The following is a 22007-nucleotide window of genomic DNA, read 5'->3' on the forward strand; positions in this document are numbered from 1 at the left end:
AGTTCACCTTGTGGAGCATCACATACATAGCACACTTGTCATAATTTGGGAACTATCCAGAACATGAGAATTGGTGGGATAACAACATATTTCCCTCGTGAATCATGGAGTTGCCCTTTTCAGAGGGGAGTTCGCTGCCTACACGCTGGAGGATTGCTACTCTACTCTAGTTAAAGTACATGCCCTAGAACATCAGCTATTCGGGGAGCAGCAAGAGAGAACCAGAAAAATAAACTCACCGAGCATTTTTTCAATTTTTTTGAGAATAATAAAGATACTCTCTTGGAAATAGTACATTTCTGTCCGAATTAAAAAAAATACTGGTCGAAGTGCACAATATTTGGGACCAGGTGGAGCAATTATTTAATCTATAATAGAGCACCTATTCTCTGCTGATCACATGCCCTGATGCCCATGCTTGCACATCAAGCAGGCAAATCCAGTGAAATAGCATCCAATCGTACAAAATCAGCACTGCAAATTTGGCATGCCCTATTTGTCACGACGGCCCCACACCAAACGGGGTTAGTATCCACCGTACAAAGCAGCTGGAGCACGTTAAGTCGCCGCGCTGGGTCTGGGAAGGCTGGCTGAAAAACTCGTGGCTTGCTAGCTCGCTCGGCTCGACTCATTAGCGGCTCGGCTTGACTCATTAAAAATATTAACGAGCTGAGATAAGATTTAGCTCAGTAGTTTATCGAGCCAGCTCAAACTGCTCGCGAGCCCAAGCACCCAGCCGATTTCCCCACCTCACCCGTCACCGGTCGCCACTCGCCTCGCCCGTCGCCTCCCACGCCCTGCACTCGCCCGTCCGGCCGTCCCTGGCCGCCAGCCGCCACAGCGCCGGTGCCCTGCGCCCCAGCCGCCCCGGTCCTGCACGCCCTTCCACTCCCTAGCCACCGCGGCCCTGCACGCGCCGACCTGCCCCCTCCGCTCCCCAGCCACTCGGCCCGTGCGCACCACCAGCCCCTCGCAGGCACGCAGGCGCGCCGCAGCCCTAGTCCCTACGCGCCGCCGGCCAGCGCCATCACCATGACAATTTTACCTGCGGGTACCCCACCCGTCGGGTGGGGTATGTGTATAAAATTTTACCCGCGGCATGGGTATGGGCATAAAATTTCACCCGTGGGTACCCGAAATACAAAAAATAATCTAGTGAACTCATATCATTCACAAATTTTATGTCTCATTTTCTTGTGATTGTATGAACTAAATAGACGAATAGTGAGATTGTGTGAACTAATATATGTGAAATTGTTATTGACATTTTGCTTATTATTTGTAGTGAAACATATGATCATTGTTATATTTTTTAGATGAAATACATAATTAGAATTCAACACATGTACTTACATACAACTACAAAATAGATGTTGAAAATAAGAAGAAAAAAATGGTGCAAGATGATTCGTTTACTCCTACTAATGCTTTGTGTTCACTTATATAGATGATAAATTTAAAATATGCTAGTGATATGTTATTTATGCTATTATTAAAATATCCAATGTGTATCCGAAATCCGACCCGTATCTGGTGGGTATGAGTACGGGTATAAAATTTTTTCTGTTAGACTTCGTGAGTACAGATATGTCTTATAGTTTCGAATATTGTCACAAACGGATATTTGCCCTACCCACATCTTACCCACCCCGTTGCCATCCCTACTCACCGAGACCATCCCTGCGCTGCTCTGCGTGACGACACCTACAGCTCCGGGCGACGGGACCCCCACTCCCCGCAACCAGGAAGACCCTGTTGGCTGATGGCTGTGGCCTCGCAAGCTCTGGCAGCTGGTTTTCGAGCTGGCTCACGAGCCAAACGAGCCAGGTGGGGGGCGCACCGCAACGGAGCTCGCACAGGCCCCAGACCCCCAGTGCGGTATCAGTAACCGGCGGAGAGGTGGGGTGGGGAGCTCGTGAGGTCAACGAGGGGGGAGCGGGCAGGGAGGCTCCTTCCTCCTCCTATAAACCCACTTCATCCGCCTACCGGGCTCCCATTTTCTCGCCCGGGAGCCGCAATTCCGACCTGCTGCTTTGTAAGTCCACCTTTGAATTGTTTATTTACTTACGACCTTCTTCTAGCTGGCTCGATTGAAACGAGAACACCGATTGAGGAGCTGGTGAGGATAACATGGGGGAAATTTATCCGGGATTTGTGCTGTTCGCCTCTTGATGATTCTTTAGATTGCTTAAAGAATTCTAGAAGGTTGTTTCCCTGTATTAATTTCTTCTATTTTGCCTGCTTTTGTCTGATTCGGGCCTTTTTTTCTTTCCAAAAACGAGCACATGCTCTGATTTCATTACTTTTCAGTAACCAAATTACACAGTCTGATTCGGGCCCTATCTGATGAAGATAAACGATTTTTTAGTAGAGGAGGATCTTGAGGTTATGGAGAAAGGGTGATACATGAGGCATTTGAGATCCCTTGATCTGGAATCTTTGCCTCTACGGCTCGGGCTGCTTTGCAGTGTATTCTTGAAATTCATCTGGGGGGCAAAGAAAGGAAGTGGTTTACTGAAATTTTTCTTCGATTAGGAGATTTCGGATCTTCGATTTGATCTCGTTACGGCCGTTCATTGAACTGAACCGTCAGCGCCTGATTCCCTAATGATTCATTTGTTCAGTCGACCTTGTGTCGCCTGTCCAAAAGAGCTTGCATCCATCCTTCTGATTGCTCTCTACTAGGTTTCAAGCTCTTTTACTAGATGTTGCTATGGCCTGAGTTCATGGATGCATCTCTTCTGGCCACAAATCTCTTGATGCGTTCAGATTAGATTATTGACTTGTCTTTTAGTGAAGATCTCGAGAAGTTATCTATCAATCAGTAAAATATACTTCAGTAAAAATATTTGTTCGGTGAAATACTAGGACATGATGAGCGAAGTAGTGGTCTGATTCTGACAATCTGACTAGTAACCTCGGCTAGCTAGTGAACTGTGAACCTATTCTTTCAACTTCCCAGTTGTTTCCTGAATCCTGAAATAATTTCTGGTATGTTTCATCTGAAATACCAAGAGATAGGATTGTCAACAGAAATAGGCACTGGTTTTTCTTTTGAACGAGAAAGGCCGTTTCTGCTGGCCACCAGTCACAGCTTCCTTCCAGCTTTTGTTTTTTTTATTCAAACTTCCTTCCAGCTTTGGTTATGAGTATGACTCAAATTTATCTTTCTGCAACCTATAATCTCTGAATCTCTCTGTTCAGGGTTCATACTTGCTCGGTAGATCAATTCTACACCGGATGATTGTACTTCCTGGGATAGAAGGGAGTACTGAAGCAGAAGTCAGGTGGTGCTGAATCGAAATGGAAGGCGGGATGTCAAGTTTGGAAACTGCCATGAAAGCTTCTTCATTGGTTGCAAGTGGTACGGCAACGAATGCTGACCCTGACCAACAGACTGTCCGCTCCAATTCAGTAGAGCAGTTTTATTTTCCAAGACCTGGCCAATCTTTGCCAGGCATTCCACCATTCTTTGGGCCTCTCTCCTCCAGTTTGTATCTTCCTAATGACAATGAAGCTAAAGTTGGCAATCAATTTGAACCAAATCCTTCACAGAATACAGATTGGGATCCGCAAGCTATAGTTAGCAACCTAACTTTCCTTGAGCAGAAGATCAAGCAGGTAAAAGATGTTGTGCAGTCCATGAGTAACCGAGAGAACCAAGTAGCTGGCGGTTCCTGTGAGCTAGCAGCAAAGCAGCAGCTCATAACTGCTGATCTCACTAGCATTGTAATCCAGCTTATCACAACTGCTGGTTCGCTGCTCCCTTCAATGAAGAACCCACTTAGCAGCAATCCAGCAGTAAGGCAGCTCAGCAATACTCTTGGTTCTCCTATGGGCTTTGGCATGATTGCTAATCAGCGACCAAGTGTAGATAGCAAGACTGATATTCCTGACATTGGAAAGGCCTCTGGTTATGAGGAACTGATCAATAGCCTTAATACTACCCAAGATGAAAGAGATGATCTGATCAAATGCCCAAATCCTTGTGGTGGGGAAGGGTCTGAACCGACTCCGATGGAAGACCTTGATGTAAAAGAGAGTGATGATGGTGAACATGAGGGAGAGAATCTCCCCCCTGGTTCTTATGTAGTATTGCAATTGGAAAAGGAGGAGATTTTAGCACCGCATACTCATTTCTGCTTGATCTGTGGGAAGGGCTTCAAGAGAGATGCTAACCTAAGGATGCACATGAGGGGCCATGGAGACGAGTACAAGACTGCTGCGGCTCTTGCCAAGCCCACAAAGGATTCTGGTTCAGATCATGCACCAGTTACAAGGTACTCATGCCCATTTGTGGGTTGCAAGCGGAACAAAGAGCACAAGAAGTTCCAACCTCTCAAGACAATCTTGTGTGTGAAGAATCACTACAAGCGAAGCCATTGTGACAAGAGATACACCTGCAGCCGTTGCAACACTAAAAAGTTTTCTGTGATTGCTGACTTGAAGACTCATGAGAAGCATTGTGGTCGTGACAAGTGGCTCTGTTCTTGTGGAACAACATTCTCTAGGAAGGACAAGCTTTTCGGGCATGTTGCGCTTTTCCAGGGCCACACACCTGCGCTCCCCATGGATGATGTCAAGGTATCAGAAGCATCAGAGCAACAGCAGGACAGCGAGCCTATGAATGAAATTTCTAGGAGCATGGGGTGCTTCCCTTGCAGCTCGTCTGATGGCATTTCAAACCTTGACATGAAAATGGCTGATGATGCACGCGGCTATTACTCGCCGCTGAGCTTTGATCCTTGCTTTGGCGCACTCGATGACTTCACTCGCCCTGGATTCGACATCTCCGAGGATCCCTTCGCTTTTCTGCCTTCGGGATGCGGTTATGTACATCAGAATGGAGACAACTGAAGGAGGTCACCATTGATGACACTGGCAGCCTTTATGTATGGTGTATGCATGATACTAGTCTGGTTCTTGCTATATTCAAGAGTCATTTTAGGTTATGCCTTGCTTTTTTTTTACGTAAGTGTACTTCATTTGGTGGTCATCAATAATGAGCACTTCTAGCATTTCGTACAGACTGAGATAGCCCCAATTTTCTGTATATACATGCAAGTGTTAACTCTTTCAGTTTTACCTGGCCTTGCTGCATGTTTGTAGTGCCGGGAATTCGTCATAGCAGGACAAATAGACTATCGTTTAGCTGAGTGAAATCCCATGACAGATCAGAGATACAAAGCTGCCCAGCTGCTATCTGGTTCTGTTATTGCTCGGAAAGAGCTGCATGAGTTACTACTACTTAGATACTAGCGACTAGCGAGTGATCCTTCTCCCGAAACCTCGCGGTGCTAGATTTGTGCAGAGCTTGATCTGATGTAGTTTCCTTTCGCTACTGCACCTGACAAATTAATAATGAAGATGACGATGGATGCAGAAAATTCTTGTTGCTCTTTCTCTGACTGACTTCCTCTCTGAATACTGAACGCTGCAAATTTGGAAGCGAGCTGAGGGAAGGGAAGGTCATTCTGGACAGCTAATGTGGAAGGCTGGTAGAAATCGCAGCCTAATTGAAGCGAGATGGGGAAATCACGAAAAAATTGAAACCTAATTTTCCGACCTCCCAAACCTACCTAAACAGCGCTCATGACGCACCCACCAAACCACCACCATTGCCGCACCACCTTCACCTATTCCACTGCATTCTTTCAGACTTGCCAGTGCAACACAGCGGTCATACCCCAAGCAGGCGCGGGCCCACTGCTCAGGCTGCTCTTAAGCTGAGGGACAACTACCCATTTCCCCCTTCGTAAACCTCCAAGAGATGGTTTCTCCCTGCCTGCTGTTCCCATTCCCGTTGCCGTTCTTCCCCGTTCCCAGCAAGCTAGGCCGTGGCATCCGACTCGACCTGACGCACGTCGGCGCCCGCGGTCTCCTCGCAGTGGCCGACCGCGTCTGCCGCGCCGTCGGGTGAGCGGCCTCCTCGCCGAGATCATGGCGCCCTCCGCAACGAAGACGCGGAGCGACGGCGCTGGAGGTCGACATTGCTGTGGCAGCTCACGGTGGAGGTCACGACGGGGCCGACGAGACGCGCCGGCCTGTGCACCAGCATGGGGATCGAGGCCGGCCGTGGCGGCGAAGATCTGGTCCCCAATCCCGGCCAGGTGGCCAGCGGCATGTGGTGTCCGACTCCGGTGGGGGACGGTAGATGAAATACAGTCCGGGGGGACGGTATTTCAAATACCGTCCGCCCCTGGGCCTCTCGTGGTCGTTAGATCGCACATGGACGGCCACCTATCGCCTTCGGATTTCGGAAATCAGCAACAACCCTTTCCTCCATCCTCGCTCTACTGCTGTTCTCCTCGACGTCGCACTGAGCTCGAAGCCGCGCGTCGCCCAACGAGCCAGAGTCCAGCAGCTGCAAGAATCACTTCCGATTCCGATAATTGCGACTTGCGAGAGCTTTATAGGTACTGGATGCTTACCCCGCCGGACAAGGTGGAATGGCACGGTGGTGCCATGGCCGGCGTGGTTCCTGGCGTTCTGAGTACTGCGGCGAGCCTGCCTCCGGCGATGGCGAGAGCCTTCACAAGCATGACACAATGAGGCTACTTGTTGGCTTCGACCACTACATTGACTTGGACACCATGACTCTGTGCTACCGCAGCTCGGCAGCTGGCCAGCGTGCGCAGCTGCCGCACGGCACCGAGGTCCGGCAGTCTGTCTATCAATTTGCCTTAACCATGTTCGTCAAGAATCGATCCTTCGTACCATGTCTAATCGCCTCCAAGCGACGGTTTCTCCTCTGCCTGCTGTTCCAATTGCCGTTCTTCACCGTTCCCAGCAGCCAGGCCGTGGCATCCGACTCGACCTGACGAAAGTCGACGACCGCGGTCTCCTCGCGGCGGCCGACCGCGCCGCCGGGGGAGCGGCCTCCTGGCCGGCTCGCCGCGGTCACGGCGCCAATCACATCGATGATGTGGAGCGACGGCGTTGGCACTTCCACTGCCACGGCAATGGCTGCAGTCCACGGGAGCCCGGCGACGAACCTCGTCGACCTCCGCATCGGCACGCCGTCGCTCGCGCTCACGGCCGTGCTCGACACGGGCAGCTATCTCATTGGGACGCAGTGCGACGATATGTGATAGCAACGGCGCTTGAACCACCACCGTTCGATCCACTCGTCGGCTCCGGCGAGATAACCATCACACCTGCGCACCGGAGCCCAGCGCGTCGTCGAGGACGAGGAGGACTGCGGTCAAGCGGGGAAGGAGGAATAGTCTGGGTACTTTGACCTGATCGTTACCGTACATGTGAGATCCAACGGCCAAAAGAGATCGAGGGCGGACGGTAAATGAAATACCGTCCACCCGGTCGGCATTTCATTTACCGTCCGTCCCTGGACTGGGCCTAATCGCCGCCACTGCTACGAGCGCGTCGCCGTATACCGGACGGTGGCGTCACGGAGGCCGGCGAGATGGCTTCTTCCCGCACCACGACGGCTGCGACGGGCTGCTGCTCTACTACGCGTCCTGGCCGGCAGTGTTCCACGTCGTGAGCCCGACCACGCGGCGGCGGGCCGGGCTTCCTGCGCCGCGCGCGAGGGCACTGCTCTCGGTGCTTTCGTTCGACCCCTGTGCCTCCCCGTGCTTGCTGCCCCGTCTGAGGTGTTCGACTCCAAGCGCGGTGCGTGGCGGGGGCCCCGTCTGATGCCGGGCACTGCCGTGGGCCCGTGGCCGCTAGCGGTTCGCGTCCAGCGTCGGCACGCGCCTCAGGATCTGGGAGCTCGAGGACGCGGGCGCGAGCGAGTGGGCACTGAAGCACGAGATCGGGATCGGTGACGGCATTCCGGCGGCTGGATGCAGATGACGACGAGCGCGCGACCTCCGGTCTGTGCAGCGCAGCACAAACCTCAGTGCATGAGGAGGTCACGACGGCGCCGACGAGCCGCGCCGGCCTGAGCACCAGCACGGTGCACGGGGCCTGAAACGCGCACCTGGCAGATTTTGAGCTCTCATTCGAGGCCATGGCGGCGAAGTTCTGGGCCGCAATCCCGGCCAGGTGGCCACGCGCCTGATCCCTGGGGGGACGGTAGATGAGATACAGTCCGGGTGGACGGAGTTTCAAATACCGTCCGCACGCTGGGCGTCTCCTGGCCGTAAGATCATAAACGTACTGCCACCCCTTCAGATTTCCGAAGACAGCGAAGGCCCTTGCTTCTTCCTCGCCCGACTGTCAGTTCTCCTGGAGACCTCGACAATGCGCGGAGCTCCGAGCCTCCGATCCTACGCGCTTCGACCAACGAGCCAGAGTCCAGTGGCCGCACGAATCACTTCGGCGCTTGCGATAGCTTCGTTGGCAGGTGCGATGCTTATCCCTCCAGACATGGGTGGTGGAACGGTGCGGCGGTACCATGGCCGGCGCGGTCCCAGGACTTGTGTGCTTGCGCAGCTAGCCCAGACGACCTCATCTGCTCTCCCCATCCAATCCAACACTCGCCTCTGTCAGGACGTACGCGAGCAGGAGGCACTGAGGCAGGGACGCGGCCAAAGTAGAGCACCGCCGAGCGCCGAGGAGCACGACCGAGCAGCGGTGCGACCTCTGATGCCCTGTGGACGGCGGGGACGTTGATTTGGATGCATCGGCAAGGCTAACTAGTTAGAGCCATCACAAATTGATTGCGAGGAGGCTGCCAGGCCAGCGAAAGCGGCGTTGCTGGGATTGTCCGCTTTGATCTCGCCCAGCACGTGCAAGGGATTCGATGCTAAGCTGCTCCATTTCTGCAGCCAACATCATATGGCTTCATATTTCGAAGCGTCTACCGTGATATGACATTGCTGCCCAAACATCCAAGGAGTCTCATGTTCTCAATTTAAAATGTATGTTGAAAGTTTGTCGTCAGAGGGTCTTTCTATCTTGGCAATGTCCGATGTGCTGCATAAGAACAGCTGCGGTGGTCCGTACTAATAATTACAGGTTGCAGTTCTTCAGGTTCAGCGAAAAAGACATGTTCTTCGGCTGCCGCCACTAGATGCTTCAGAGTGAGGTCGAGAGGATGGATCATAAACTTGGTGGCCACAGCCACGTCGTCGGTTTTACTAAATGGAACCAAAGGAAGAATGTTCAAACATCGCACGGGGTTGAGACAGGGCAACACCCTCTCACCAATGCTCTTTATCCTAGCACTAGAATCTTTACAAAATTTACTTGAGAAAGCAGTGAGGTTAAAAAATCCCCTACATGCCATTCAGTGGCACACAATGGATGAGTTATATTTTTCAATGGCACCCAGGGAATTTACTCTAAGGATTAGCCTCTATGCAAATGATGAGGCAGTATTTGTCAATCATGGAAAGAAGATGCGGAAGTGCTTAAAGAAATGTTTGCAGCAACTGGGGAAGCTTCGGGTTTATGAATAAGTTTAGACAAGAGTGCATCATACCCGATCAGATGTGAGGCAACAAATCTTGATAAAGTTCTACAGAGTCTGCCGTGTCAGGTTAAGTGCTTCCCTTGCACTTACCTAGGGCTGCCACTGAATATAAGAAAATTGAAAGGAGTGGAAGTGCAGCCATTGATACACAAGATTGCAGCCAGACTACAATCGTGGAAAGGAAAGTTACTACATAAGGCTGGATGGTTAACACTAGTGAGATCAGTTCTGACTTCAGTGCCAATATATTTCCTAACAGTGTTTGCCCTCAAGAAATGGGCTCTGGAAAGAAGAATTGATAGTGTCAGAAGGAGCTTTCTGTGGAAAGGAGAGGGAGGATGTGAGTGGCCGAGTGGGGATCACAGTCTTGTTGCTTGGAAGAAAGTTTTGCTACAAAACAGATGGGTCGTCTAGGGGTCCTCGATCTTCAGGCTTTCAGCAGGGCGTTGCAACTAAGATAGTAAGATGGTTGTGGTTTGAGTGGGTAGAACCTGACATACCCTGGCACTACAACCACCTTGTGACAATATTGACCTCCAGTTATCAGAGTTAGCACTGTTGTCAGTATCGGTAATGGTGATCGGGCTAAGTTCTGGGAGAGTTCATTCCCTGGCATACTAGACAAACTAGACTCATGATTATGGTATAGCTGCTGATGTGGCCTTTTGCTGCAAAAGGAGCAATCGCGAAAATATTTCAGTAAAACCAATAAAGTATATCAGAGCAAGCTGTGAAAGACGTTTCTGTATACGTAATTATATACACACAGAATATTTAGTAAAATCAATAGAGTATATCAGAGCAAGTTGCGAAAGACGTTTTTATATACGTAATTATGGATATATATTCGAGACATGATATGTGTAACAGTGTGTCCAAGAAGGGTTTCAGGCTCCATTTGAATGGCAAACTTCATTATAATTGGACTCTTTTAAAAATACAAGACTGAAATTGGTCCTTTCTGGCCAAAGCTCCAGCACCGCAGCGCAGGGATGAGCTGTGAAACAGGCTAACAATTGAAAGGATCAACTTCAAGCTCGAGACAGAATGTTGCATGAATAAGCACACAGAAAGGATCCTACATCATTAACTTGAAATTAAATGTGTGCTTGTTATGCAGCAAAGGAGTCAGCATTGGTTCTATCATTAGCCCACACCAACTGCAGAGTGTCCGTCCATGGTAATTAATCAATTATAAGTTATTGTGTTGTGCGACCTGCAAATGGGTATGATTGGTAGGAGACACTACTTTGTGCAAATCTTGAAAGCAATCCCAGGACAGAAATGCATATAAACAATATCCCTGGACAAATTGATACTAGAAATTTATGGTACATAAGACAATCTCGAAACCCAGCAGCAGCAGCAGCAGAATGTTATGACCAACAAACTGGGATGCTCGGTGTTCCATCAACTGACCTCTGAATCCTCTTACGAATTTCGATGCAGCGTGTCAATTCGCCTTAACCATGTTCGTCAAGAATCGATCCTTCGTGCCATGTCTAATCGCCCCCAAGCGACAGTTTCTCCTCTGCCTGCTGTTCCAATTGCCGTTCTTCACCGTTCCCAGCAGCCAGGCCGTGGCATCCGACTCGACCTGACGAAAGTCGACGACCGCGGTCTCCTCGCGGCGGCCGACCGCGTCCGCCGCGCCGCCGGGTGAGCGGCCTCCTGGCCGGCTCGCCGAGGTCACGGCTCCCTCCGCATTGATGATGTGGAGCGACAGCGCTGGCACTTCCACTGCCACAGCAACGGCGGCCGTGCACGCAAGCACGACGACATACCTTGTCGACCTCCGCATCGGCACGCAGCCGCTCGCGCTCACGGTCATGCTCGGCACGGGAAGCCGTGCGATGCGCCGTGACGGCAATGGCGCCTGAACCACCACCGTTCGATCCACTCGTCCGCTCCGGCGAGATCACCATCACACCTGCGCACCGGAGCCCAGCGCGTCGTCGAGGACGAGGAGGACGGCGGTCAAGCGGGGAAGGAGGAATAGTCTGGGAACATTGACCTGATCGTTGCCGCACATGTGAGATCCAACGGTCAAAAGAGATCAAGGGTGGACGGTAAATGAAATACCGTCCACCCGGTTGGTATTTTATTTACCGTCCATCCCCTTCCGCGGACTGGGTCTCATCGCCGCCACTGCTACGAGCGCGTCGCTGTATGCCGGACGGCGGCAGTGCGGAGGCTGGCGACATGGGCTTCTTCCTGCGCCACGACGGCTGCGACGGCCTGCTGCTCTACTACGCGTCCCGGCCGGCGGCGTTCCATGTCGCGAACGCGACCACTCGGCGACGGGCGGCGCTTCCTGCGCCGCGTGCGAGGACGGTGCTCTCCGTGCTGTTGTTCGACCCCTGCGTATCCCCGCGCTTCAAGGTGCTCTGCTTCACGGGTTGGCTGCACCAGTGCGCGGCCATCGAGTTGTTCGACTCCGAGCGCGCGCGTGGCGAGCGGAGCCCCGTCAGATGCCGGGCACTGCCGTGGCCGCTAGCTCACGTCCAGCGTCGGCACGCGCCTCAGGAGTGGGCGCTGAAGCACAAGATCGGGGTCGGCGACGTCGTCCCAGGCGGCTCGAGCCAGGCCATCACCTTCCTTTTCATGGCGTTCCACCCGGAGGTCGAGAGAAGTGGTGTACCTGTGGTCGCCGTGGAAGCTGCTCGGTGCGTCGAGGAGGAGTGAGTGTTCGGGTCCGAGAAAGAAAGCGCGCATCTCATGCAGGTTTGGTTGTTTCCGTTCTCCCGCCATTTGGCCAGCGCCTTGGCCTGAATGTGCTTGCCGACGCGCTGAAAATGGCAGGGGGGAAAGATTGGAATAAGTTTTTCAAGGAAAAAAAGAAGAAGAAAGATTGGAAGAATGTGCCTGCGTCCAATTGTGCAGTGCAGGAAGGTAAAAAGGAAAATGAAATCAAAGTACACTGAGACTGAAAATACATGCAATACATGTCGTTGTTCTGTATTCATCATGATTAATTACTCTTGTTGGGAGTGTTCACCCGTGACAGTTTGTAAGTGTAGCATTGTCTGATTCTTAGTTTTCTAGTAGTGCTTTATGAATATATGTGGTTCAAGTAATACATGTAATTACTTGGTTTCTGACAGCTTACCGTACCTACTTCTGTCGGTACTGTCAAATTAGAATGTTTGCTTGGCCTAAGATTCTGAGAATTGGGGCTTGCCCCTACAGTTTCCTCAAAAAAAGATTCTGAGAGTTGGTTAGGCAACTTGTTTTTTTCCTCGAATACGTAGGAGAGCTGCGCATCATTGCATTAAGAAGAAGAACTTGGAATTTTAAATTACAAACACAACGCACCGGACTACGGGCGCTCCCAAAATTACTGCTAGTTAATTACACAAGGCAACAACAAGCATTATGGGAAAAGAAGGCAGCAGGGTAGAGCTAGAGCTATTACTCACTATACAAACAACCAAACTTCTTCGCACCTACTAAGACCCACTGCTCTCCAAAATGCCTGATGGTCTGAACCAGTTGTGGCATAGGAGCAGCAGCGTTACGGAACACTCTAGCGTTCCTCTTCTTCCACAGCTCCCACGCAATCCGTGAGAACAAGGTGTCAAACCCCTTTCTCTTGGTCGGACGTAGGAAGGATCGAAGCCGCCCACCAGTCTTGCAGCGACTCCATAGCTCGTGGTTTAATGTCCAGAAAGTGCAGAGGAGTAAGGAACACCCACCAGACTTGCAAGTTATGAGCATCTGAACACCCACCGGGACCTGATCCCAAAGGTTGCCAGGTTCAATCTGACATCCAGGATCTCTGTAGTCCTCCTTCGCCTGGGCCTGGGCGCCTGACTAGTCGTTGGCATCGCCGGCAAACTTGTCATTGAAAATCCTGAAACTTGCAGAACTATGACTGCAGCGAACAAACTTGATTGGATTGGCCGGAAAACTCCATATCGGCATGGCATCCATGGATGCACTGCCCAGCTGCAAGCAGCCAACGTCAATTTCCGACCCTGGCGAGTGGCACTGTAGCCGCCGCTTCCGATGGCGCCATCATCGCCGCCGACCAACATTGCAGAGACTTGATTACATACTACCTGTGATGACGTCCACCATCGTTCTCGTCGTGCGACGTCTGTTTCTGCAAACCGCGCCTTCGTCATCGACAGGATCAAAGGCTCAGAGCTGTGTCGCGCTTCTTGTCGCGCGTGCGGCGAGGACTTCGAGAGGAAGAGCAGGGACGGAGGCTAACGATGGTTGCCAGGTGGCTACGACTCTCTCAGGCATGCCCGCAGGGCACGGTATTGAGTGATGCGGAAGAGCCGGCCGCCGACGTCTCGCCTGCGCTTTGCGCGCGCGCCATGCTTGCCACCCGCCGCGCGCCCGGCACGGCGGCACCCCTGTCTGTTCCATTCGCCTCCAGGGCTCCAGACCAGCCATCGCACTAGCGCCGGTAAGATGCAGGATGGAGAGCCTCCTGGGTTCCTACGAGGAAGGGGGTGGAAGCCAGGAATGGCCTGGACTCGGCGCCGCCCCGGCGCACGGTGGCCGGGCAGGACCCAAATGATGGACGTGGACGGTAAGTCAGACACCGACCGGGTCGTCCACCCTGGGTGCCTGCAAGCCGTTGGATCCGTCCTGTGTGGTCCAGATTGGTAGCATCGCGACCTCAACAGCGTCTTCCTCACTAAAAAAACAGCGCCTTCCTCGCCCGTCGCTCGCGGCAGCCGGTGGTCCGGCGGCTCAGGAGAAGCAGCGACCTGCCCACTTTGCCGACGATGGTGGCCAGCGGTGGCGGGAGCTCTATCGGACGTGTTCGCGGAAGTGCTGCATCTGCTCGGGCTCCCGGCGACACTCATCCCACTCCCAGTGCCGCGCGGCGGATGCGCCGCCATCTCTAGTGGCAATCAGAAGCTGTTGGAGCTGGAATTGGCGCGGCAGGCAAGGCCGCAATCACCGGACTTGGCGGTGCTCCTGCTCCTGCGAGGTGTCTGGTCGTCTTTATCAGGGTCCGAGCTCCGAAGATGAAGGTGTGACCCGGGGCACACGCTGCAACAACAAGACGGTGCCATGGCAGTCCGCCGGTTCAGAAGGGGTTCGAATGTTTGATTGGTCTTGGTCACTTCCCCGTCGCCCATCAGAGAGCATGTGTAACGATCCAAATATAATTATCATGTTAAGCATTGCATGATGAGCATCTTTGTTTAGCTTTGAGAAAAATTTGTGCTTGATTTGAATGCATTTGAATTTAATTTTAAACTGTTGATACCTTTGAAACTCATGCTTTGTGAAGCAACTTGTATTTTTATTATATGACTTATGTTGGGAGTTATTTTTATAAATTACTATTTTCAAAATCTAGAATTAAGGTGATTTTTCTCGGATTTTAGAAATCCATCTTGAAGCCAAACACCTCAGCCAAAAAACCCAAAAATAGCATTCCGGGAAGAATTTTCATTTCAAATCTACAATACCTTTTCTACCAATTCCAAGCAAAATGGGTTGCTCTTGATTTCTAGTATCAACACAAAAATTAGTGTGATTTTTGAAGGCTTGGAAGATCAATTTTGAAGAATGGAGTAAAGAGAGAAGTTTATGTACAGAACCATTATGTTAAGTGACTTTCTTCTTCCGACTGTCCGCTTCTCCCTCGCGGACGGTCCGCGAGAACCACCTGTGTGCGTGTCGTCTTTGCAGAGAAGTTGAGCCACGTATACCCGCATGTGTCCATGCCCCATCCGACTCCCACCTCAACCAGCGCCCTGTCCCCTTCCTGTAGTCTTTCTTTTCACACAGAAGCTCCTCCCTCCCCCTTGCCCTCTTCTCCATTAAGCTATGGAGGAAGAACCCACCTCTCCTCACTAAATCCACCACATTCTCGCCGGAGTTCGATGGAGGACCAGAGGAGGACGACGCCGACGAGCTTCTCCACCACCTCGACCATCTTTTCCTCGCCGGAGACCTAGGAGAAGGCCATCCCCAAGCTTCTTCTTCATCTTCCCCAAGAAAACAAGGATGAACTCGAGCCGATCTACACTGATGCCACTCTACTCCAACAAGTGGTCCTTTACTCGTGCTCTACATGTCGCCGGTGAGCCCCCCTCGCTGTTCCCCTTCCTTCTTGTGCCCTCATTCAAGGTCCTATCCCATCCATGGCATCTCACCATTGATGACCTAGAGCTTCGTAGACTCCATGCACGTCAAATCTAATAGCCAAAATAAGTTTTCCATGTCCTGAGGAACTCATAGAAACAAACCGCACTCGAAACCGTTGTCGGAGCCTTCGTCGGCGACCTCGCCGGTGAGCCTCGGCCAACGAGCGGACGGTCCGCGACCTACGGCCGGACAGTCCGCGAGTCATGACCCTCAACACCGAGCCTCTGCACAAAAATATGTCCCCAGAATTTTCTACGGTGGACAGTCTGCCATTCACCGCCGGACGGTCCGCCGTTTACTTCCAACTTTCACACAAAACCGAGGCGTTTCTGGAAGTCATCCCAAGCTTGTACGGCGGACGGTCCGCCCCCCGGCCGAACGGTCTGCGGTACTGTAGCAGTACCGTAGACAGCCTAGATGGTTTGAGTACTTGAGCATGCATCATCTTGTATAATTCGTATAAAATTGAATATAACTCCAATTGATGTGAAACAATTTTGTTGATTTCGTATTGACGTTTTCTACCTGTTAAAAATATGTTTGCTCCCAAAATAATTATTTTATTTTCTAGTTTAATTAAATATGTGTTTACCTTATTAATTACATAATTAATTCTCTATTAGTCCAAAAATTATGAAACCAATTTTGCTAGCTTCCTTATGATGTGTACTATCCATTAGACATGTTGTTTTGCATGAATTACTTATATATTAGTACAGTTTAATCTATATTTGCTTAACACTAGTTAAATAGTATGATGCACAATAAATACATATGTACCTCTAAAATTGTAAATCCAGTTTTGTTTACTTTACTCAATCTTTATCTACTGTCTAAAATTAATAACACCTATGAAATAGTTATATACTCTTGTAGTTTCTAATTTATTAATTAAGAGCTTGTTCCCTAGTTGAATGCATGGTTAATTAGTTTATGACGCTCTTTCTAAAATCATAAGCCACTCTTGTTAACTACCTATGGCCATGATATGTTGTTGTAAATACTAGCTTTCATTAGATGTTTGTAGGAGGATACAAATTTGAATATGTTGTTCTAGGATTAATCTACTTGCAAAATGCCTAGTGAATCACTTGTGCTCATGTGAGCTATCAATCTTTCTCCGATAATTAAAAATAAATATGATATGCTTTTGTGGTTAGTAACCTCCATGAAATAACTTATAGTAATGATGTCACCTTAATTAAATAGAACATGATTTGCTAGTTTCTCTTCTATATAATGATGATCTTGCCTTAACTAAAACGTGATGTTGCTAGAGTTACCCATTAATTCTTGAATTGTCTAAATTTAGCCATAACAATATTCTTAACTTGTATGAGCATATTCTAGACTCTTGCACTCCATGTTGATAACAATCATTAACTACTCCTATGATTGATGCTTGACGTTGAGATGAGTTACTTACTGTTAATTTATATGATGACTAGTAATACCATAACTAATTTTATAGTATCGTCATGTTACAACTTGTCTTGTAAAGTGTGTGTGCAAATGTGTGAGCAATTGTTTTGCATCTCCACCCTATGTAATGTTTGTGTGGCCTTATTTACCTCTTTGAATTACTTGCTTTATGACCTTGAATCATGTTAGCTTTTACATCTCATGAGTCATTGCATCTCATAAGCATATGCATTGGCATCTTTCTAATTCATGCATTTTCTACTTTCTTAGAGGATGACGTTCCGGAGTGTCGCGGTTGCGGAGTACCAAGGCAGGCACCTATGTATCTCAAACCTTACTTTTGAATCTTAATTTGCTATTATAAAGTATTGCTTGTGCATGGGCTTAACCCTATCTAGTTATGTGATTTGTGTAGAACCCACTCGGCATGTTTCCCTTATAGCTCTAGAACAACTTATACTAGGTAAAGTATGTATGCTTAGACTTCTCGAATTGATTTGCTTAGCCATGCTTAGATTACGGTAGAAGTCGAGAGATGGCAAGGTCACCATCACTCGCGAGCTATAGTGTGTTTGCTTAAATATACTTGAGTGGATGAGAAAGATTAAAACATGAGCAAGATATGAATGATGGATCGAGATTTGAGCAAGTGTGGTAGGGCCATGTTGGAAGTGGAATCCAAATGGTTTAGACTTGCTTGAGTTGGTTAAGGACCGACGCGTCATCGCTTTGTTACTTGAGCACTTTTTCGTACAAGCCACATGCTTTATAATGGGATGGTAAGCTCAGTACCATACGCGCACCCTTCACTGAGTGGATTCGGCACGGTTTGTGATGGGGTGTAGTCGGCGGTTCCGTTGCACCTGTCCATCCCGGCCGTTCGTCTCAGCGTTGGGGATGGGTATGCGAATGGTTGACACGTGAATCATTGCTTACGGATCGACGGGTCGTATGGCCTATGGTCTCGTGTCGTGTGGGAAAAGTTGTACACCCCTGCAGGGTTTATAATCTATTGCAATAGCCGCGCTCTCGGACATTGAGCATGCTCTTGTACTTTGACTTTAACGTAGAGTTTCGTGAAGGGCTTATGGAAGATTGAGCTCATGATTACATGATCACTTTACTTATGCAATTGTATTAGTGCTTGATGTAGAAATATTAGATGCCATGTCTTTTGCTTATTCACTTGACAACTACGCTCGCATTTTTATATATTAATGTTAAAACTTGACTAGCCTTCTGCATCCACCAAATATATAGTATGATGGATAAGTCCTGCAAGTACGAAATGTACTTACGGTGCTGCCGTTAAGTTGTTTTGCAGGTTCTCTCCTAAGGAGTGACCGCCACGTTCATCCCGCCGGAGCCGGCAAAGTGGATGGACGGTGAAACTCGCTCAAACCTTATGCAAGGGGTGTCTTATGGGCAAGGACATCATTATTGCTACTAAATATTCTCTAAATATTCGCTGCATTTAGGCTCTGAATCTAAGAAAACATAGTAGGTTATCCACTTAGACCTATAATACATCTTAGTTGTAAAGAAACTCTTAAATTGCTGCAAACCCTCATGTATAGTTGCTTATGTTATAGTTAACTTCATGAGTTTTTTGTAAGATGATTAAGACTTGTAATCAAAAGTTTAAAATTTTGCTCTCATATGTATCCTTGTGATGGTTGCTATGATGTGAACAAACGGTATGCGGGTTGATCCTGGGCGTTGCTCAAGGCGCATACCGGGGACTACCGGGATTATCTCGCTTAAGCTGGGATTGATCAATGGACGATAACCTAGTTTAATCGAGATAATTTGGGCGGTTTCTCACAGCATGCGAGCTCGGCAGCTTTATCAGAAATCCGCTGCATTCCCTGCCAGCACAATTGAGCTTTGTTCACATGCCTTCAGTGCTGCAGGTTCCTCCCTTTGTGTGTGGAGTGTGGTTACTTCAGCCTAGCTAAAGATTAGTCATGCGTTACTGTACAATATGATGCTATGAACCTTAGTTCATTTGGGGGACAAGGAGGATAACCATTGTGTAGCGCATCTAGGCCGATAGATGCTAATGGTAAGTTTCGGTGATTTATGACAACCGTATGTGACTAACGTGTGTTTTAAAGGAAAGCTCATTAACTGGATTAGTTTCATATGAAATATGAAAGGAGACCCCTCATTCGAAACAATCATGCGTACCAAGGACTCAATTTCAAAGATAAAGGACCTTTCTAGTCTCAAGTGTCATAAGGAGATGAAGGACATTTGATTTAGTTAGGTTTTATAGTTTCTAGTTCTTGATCGTACTATTAAGAGGGGTTCATGAGTTAGTAGCTTGATCAAACTTGAGTTGGCCTTAGAAATCTTGCACACTCACTCAAAAACAGCAAAAGATGGTAAATAGAAGTCAACACAACTCTTGGAAGAAGCAACAATCAAAGTCACATTCGAATCCAAGTCAAAACAGCTGCAAACAAAGAAAATCAGCAGCACCGGTTGAACCGGTGCCCAAGCATCGGAGCATCCGATGCATGGCGGAAGGACCGATACCCTGTCGGTCTATCTTCTCTGGATGAAGGCAGAAATCAAGTGAAGCACCGGTTGAACCGATGGCTGAAAAGATAAGCACCGGTGCAATGAAAGTCCTTTGTTCCAGAGAGCATGTTTTGATGGATTTCAACCTCTCTTCAGCACCGGTTGAACCGACGCTCCGAAATCAAAGCACCGGTGCAATGAAAGTCGTTTGTTCCAGAGAGCATGTTTGATGGACTCCAACTTCTCTTCAGCACCGGTTGAACCGACGGTTCAGAAACAAAGCACCGGTGCATTGGATGTACTTTGTTCCAGAACGCTTGTTTGAGTTGATCAGCGAACCTCTTCAGCACCGGTTGAACCGATGCCCCTACGGAGCATGCACCGGTGCAATGACGCAAGCGTGGATACTGTGTCAGAACTCCAACGGCTACTTCTTTGACACAGAGAGACCGGTTGAACCGATGCCCATATTTTCTATACCGTCGGTTCTTCCGGTGGTCACGGTTTTTCTGCAGAAAACTTCCAACGGCTATGTGACCTCCTCCACTCTATATAAGGGTACCCCCTGGTTCATTTCAGTTGCCTTTTGACACCTTGAAAACCTGAGGCCACCCTTGAGAAGAAGAGATAGAGCTTTGAGCAAAAGAGAGAAGATCTAGTGCTTAGTTTGTGCTTCAACCTTGAAGAACTCATCCATTGCAAGTGTAGCAAGTGTGCTTGAGCTAGGGCCAACTGAGTGTAGGTCAAGTGAAGGCCTAGGAACTTGTTACTCTTGGTGTTTGGCAGCACCTAGACGATCTTGGTGATCGAAGTGTTTCTCGCGGAGCTTGCCAAGGATTGTGGGAGCCCGGAGAAGAAGATTGTACATGGCTTGAGCTCCACCACGCCGAGATGGTGAACGGAGACTCTTAGTGAGCGCCCAAGTCTCGGTGACATGGGAGGTGACAAGACTCTTAGTGAGTGTCACAACGTGGATTAGGGGTGTGTGCCAACACATCGACACCACGGGAAAAATCCGGTTGTCTCTTGCACTCTCTTTCTTTCAAGCACTTACTTTCATGCATTCTTTCATGTGCTTGACCTTAGAGATCATAGCTTAGCTCTACCTTGCTTAGTTTCATATCTTTGTTAGCTTGTGTAGTTTGCTTTGTTTAGCCGGTTGGTGAATTTAGCCTTACTAGCATTGCATAGGTTAAGTTTGTTTTATCTTTCTTAGAAATTTGAAAAAGGCCCAATTCACCCCCCCTCTTGGTCCATCGATCCTTACAATTGGTATCAGAGCTACGTTGCTCATTTGGATCATTAGGCTTCACCGCCTAGAGCTATGGCCAAGATGGGAGGTTCGCCGCCTCACTTCGAGGGCAAGAACTTTGCTTATTGGAAAGTTCGCATGGCAGCATACCTTGATGCGATTGCCCCCGAAGTGTGGTTGGCTACTAAGACCGGATTCACCGGAACTCCCACCACCGAACAATTAAAATGGAATGCCAAGGCTAGAAATGCAATTTTCGAAGCCATTAGTGAGGAAGTCTTTGCTAGAGTTAATGGCATGGACTTAGCAAGTGATATATGGAAAGAGCTAATTGAAATTCATGAAGGCTCCACAAAAGTCCGTGAACAAAAATATCACTTGTTTAGAGCAAAATATGATTCTTTTAAAATGCTTGCTCATGAAAATTGCAATGATATGTATTCCCGCTTGAATGTCATTGTCAAGGACATTAATGCTCTTGAAGTTTCCAAAATTGACAGTGGCTCCATCAACCGCAAGATTCTCATGCTCCTTCCGAAGCCCAAGTACAACATTATCAATGCTATGCTTCAAAAGGAGAATCTTGATACAATGGAAGTGGGAGAGCTTGTGGGCGAAATTCGCGCTCATGAAATGAGTATCCTTGGTATGACCGAAGAGCCAACAACAAGCAAATCAATTGCTCTCAAAACCAAGGCCAACAAGCACCGCAAGCTCAAGATGATCAAGCAAGAATCTAGCTCAAGCAATGAAGAAGAAGATCATCATGAAAGCTCATCCGATAATGAAGAAGATGGGGAACTTGCTCTCATGATGAGAAAGTTCACACGCTTGAGCGACAAGATAAAAAAGAAGGGTTACAACTTTGACCCCAAAAGAAGGATGTTCCGGTATAGGGAAGATGTCAAGTACAAAACATGCTACAATTGTGGGGAAAAAGGACACATCTCTCCCGATTGCCCCAAGCCGGACAAGAGAAAGAAGGATAACAAAGGCAAACATCGCCATGATTCAAGCGATGATGAAGAAGATGAGAAGAAAAACAAGAACAAGAAGCTTGAGAAGAAGAAGAGCCATGACAAAAAGACCAAGCTCTTCCCAAAGAAAAGGGGCAACACCAAGAGAAGCTTCTTGGTGGAAAAGCAAGAGTGGGTGACCGATGTCTCATCAAGCGAAGAATCAAGTGATGAAGAAGACATAGTCACCATTGCCCTCACAAATGAAGAACCATCACTACCTCCACCTCCAATGTGCCTCATGGCCAAAGGTAACTCTAAGGTATGTGAGAGTGAAAATGATAGTGATGAT

General features: G+C 48.9%; 1 protein-coding gene across 2 annotated transcripts; it reads left to right on the top strand.

The window, feature by feature from the left end:
* Positions 1-1734: 1734 nt before the first annotated feature.
* Positions 1735-5085, top strand: LOC120672848 (zinc finger protein STOP1 homolog). 2 transcript variants are annotated; one of them, XM_039953455.1, is made up of 2 exons: positions 1735-2035; positions 3205-5085. In XM_039953455.1, the coding sequence occupies exon 2, from the start codon at positions 3304-3306 to the stop codon at positions 4855-4857; it is 1554 nt and encodes a 517-aa protein (XP_039809389.1). In that variant the 5' UTR covers positions 1735-2035; positions 3205-3303; the 3' UTR covers positions 4858-5085. The 2 variants fall into 2 exon arrangements, with proteins under 2 accessions (XP_039809389.1, XP_039809390.1); XM_039953456.1 differs by lacking the exon at positions 1735-2035 and adding an exon at positions 2052-2205.
* Positions 5086-22007: the final 16922 nt, after the last annotated feature.

The sequence above is a fragment of the Panicum virgatum genome, chromosome 5N, assembly GCF_016808335.1.
Source record: "Panicum virgatum strain AP13 chromosome 5N, P.virgatum_v5, whole genome shotgun sequence".
Lineage (NCBI taxonomy): Eukaryota > Viridiplantae > Streptophyta > Magnoliopsida > Poales > Poaceae > Panicum > Panicum virgatum.

What these genes read in the sequence shown, in the direction of transcription:
- LOC120672848 (XM_039953455.1), top strand. Translation starts at nt 3,304, where the DNA reads ATGGAAGGCGGGATGTCAAGTTTGGAAACTGCCATGAAAGCTTCTTCA.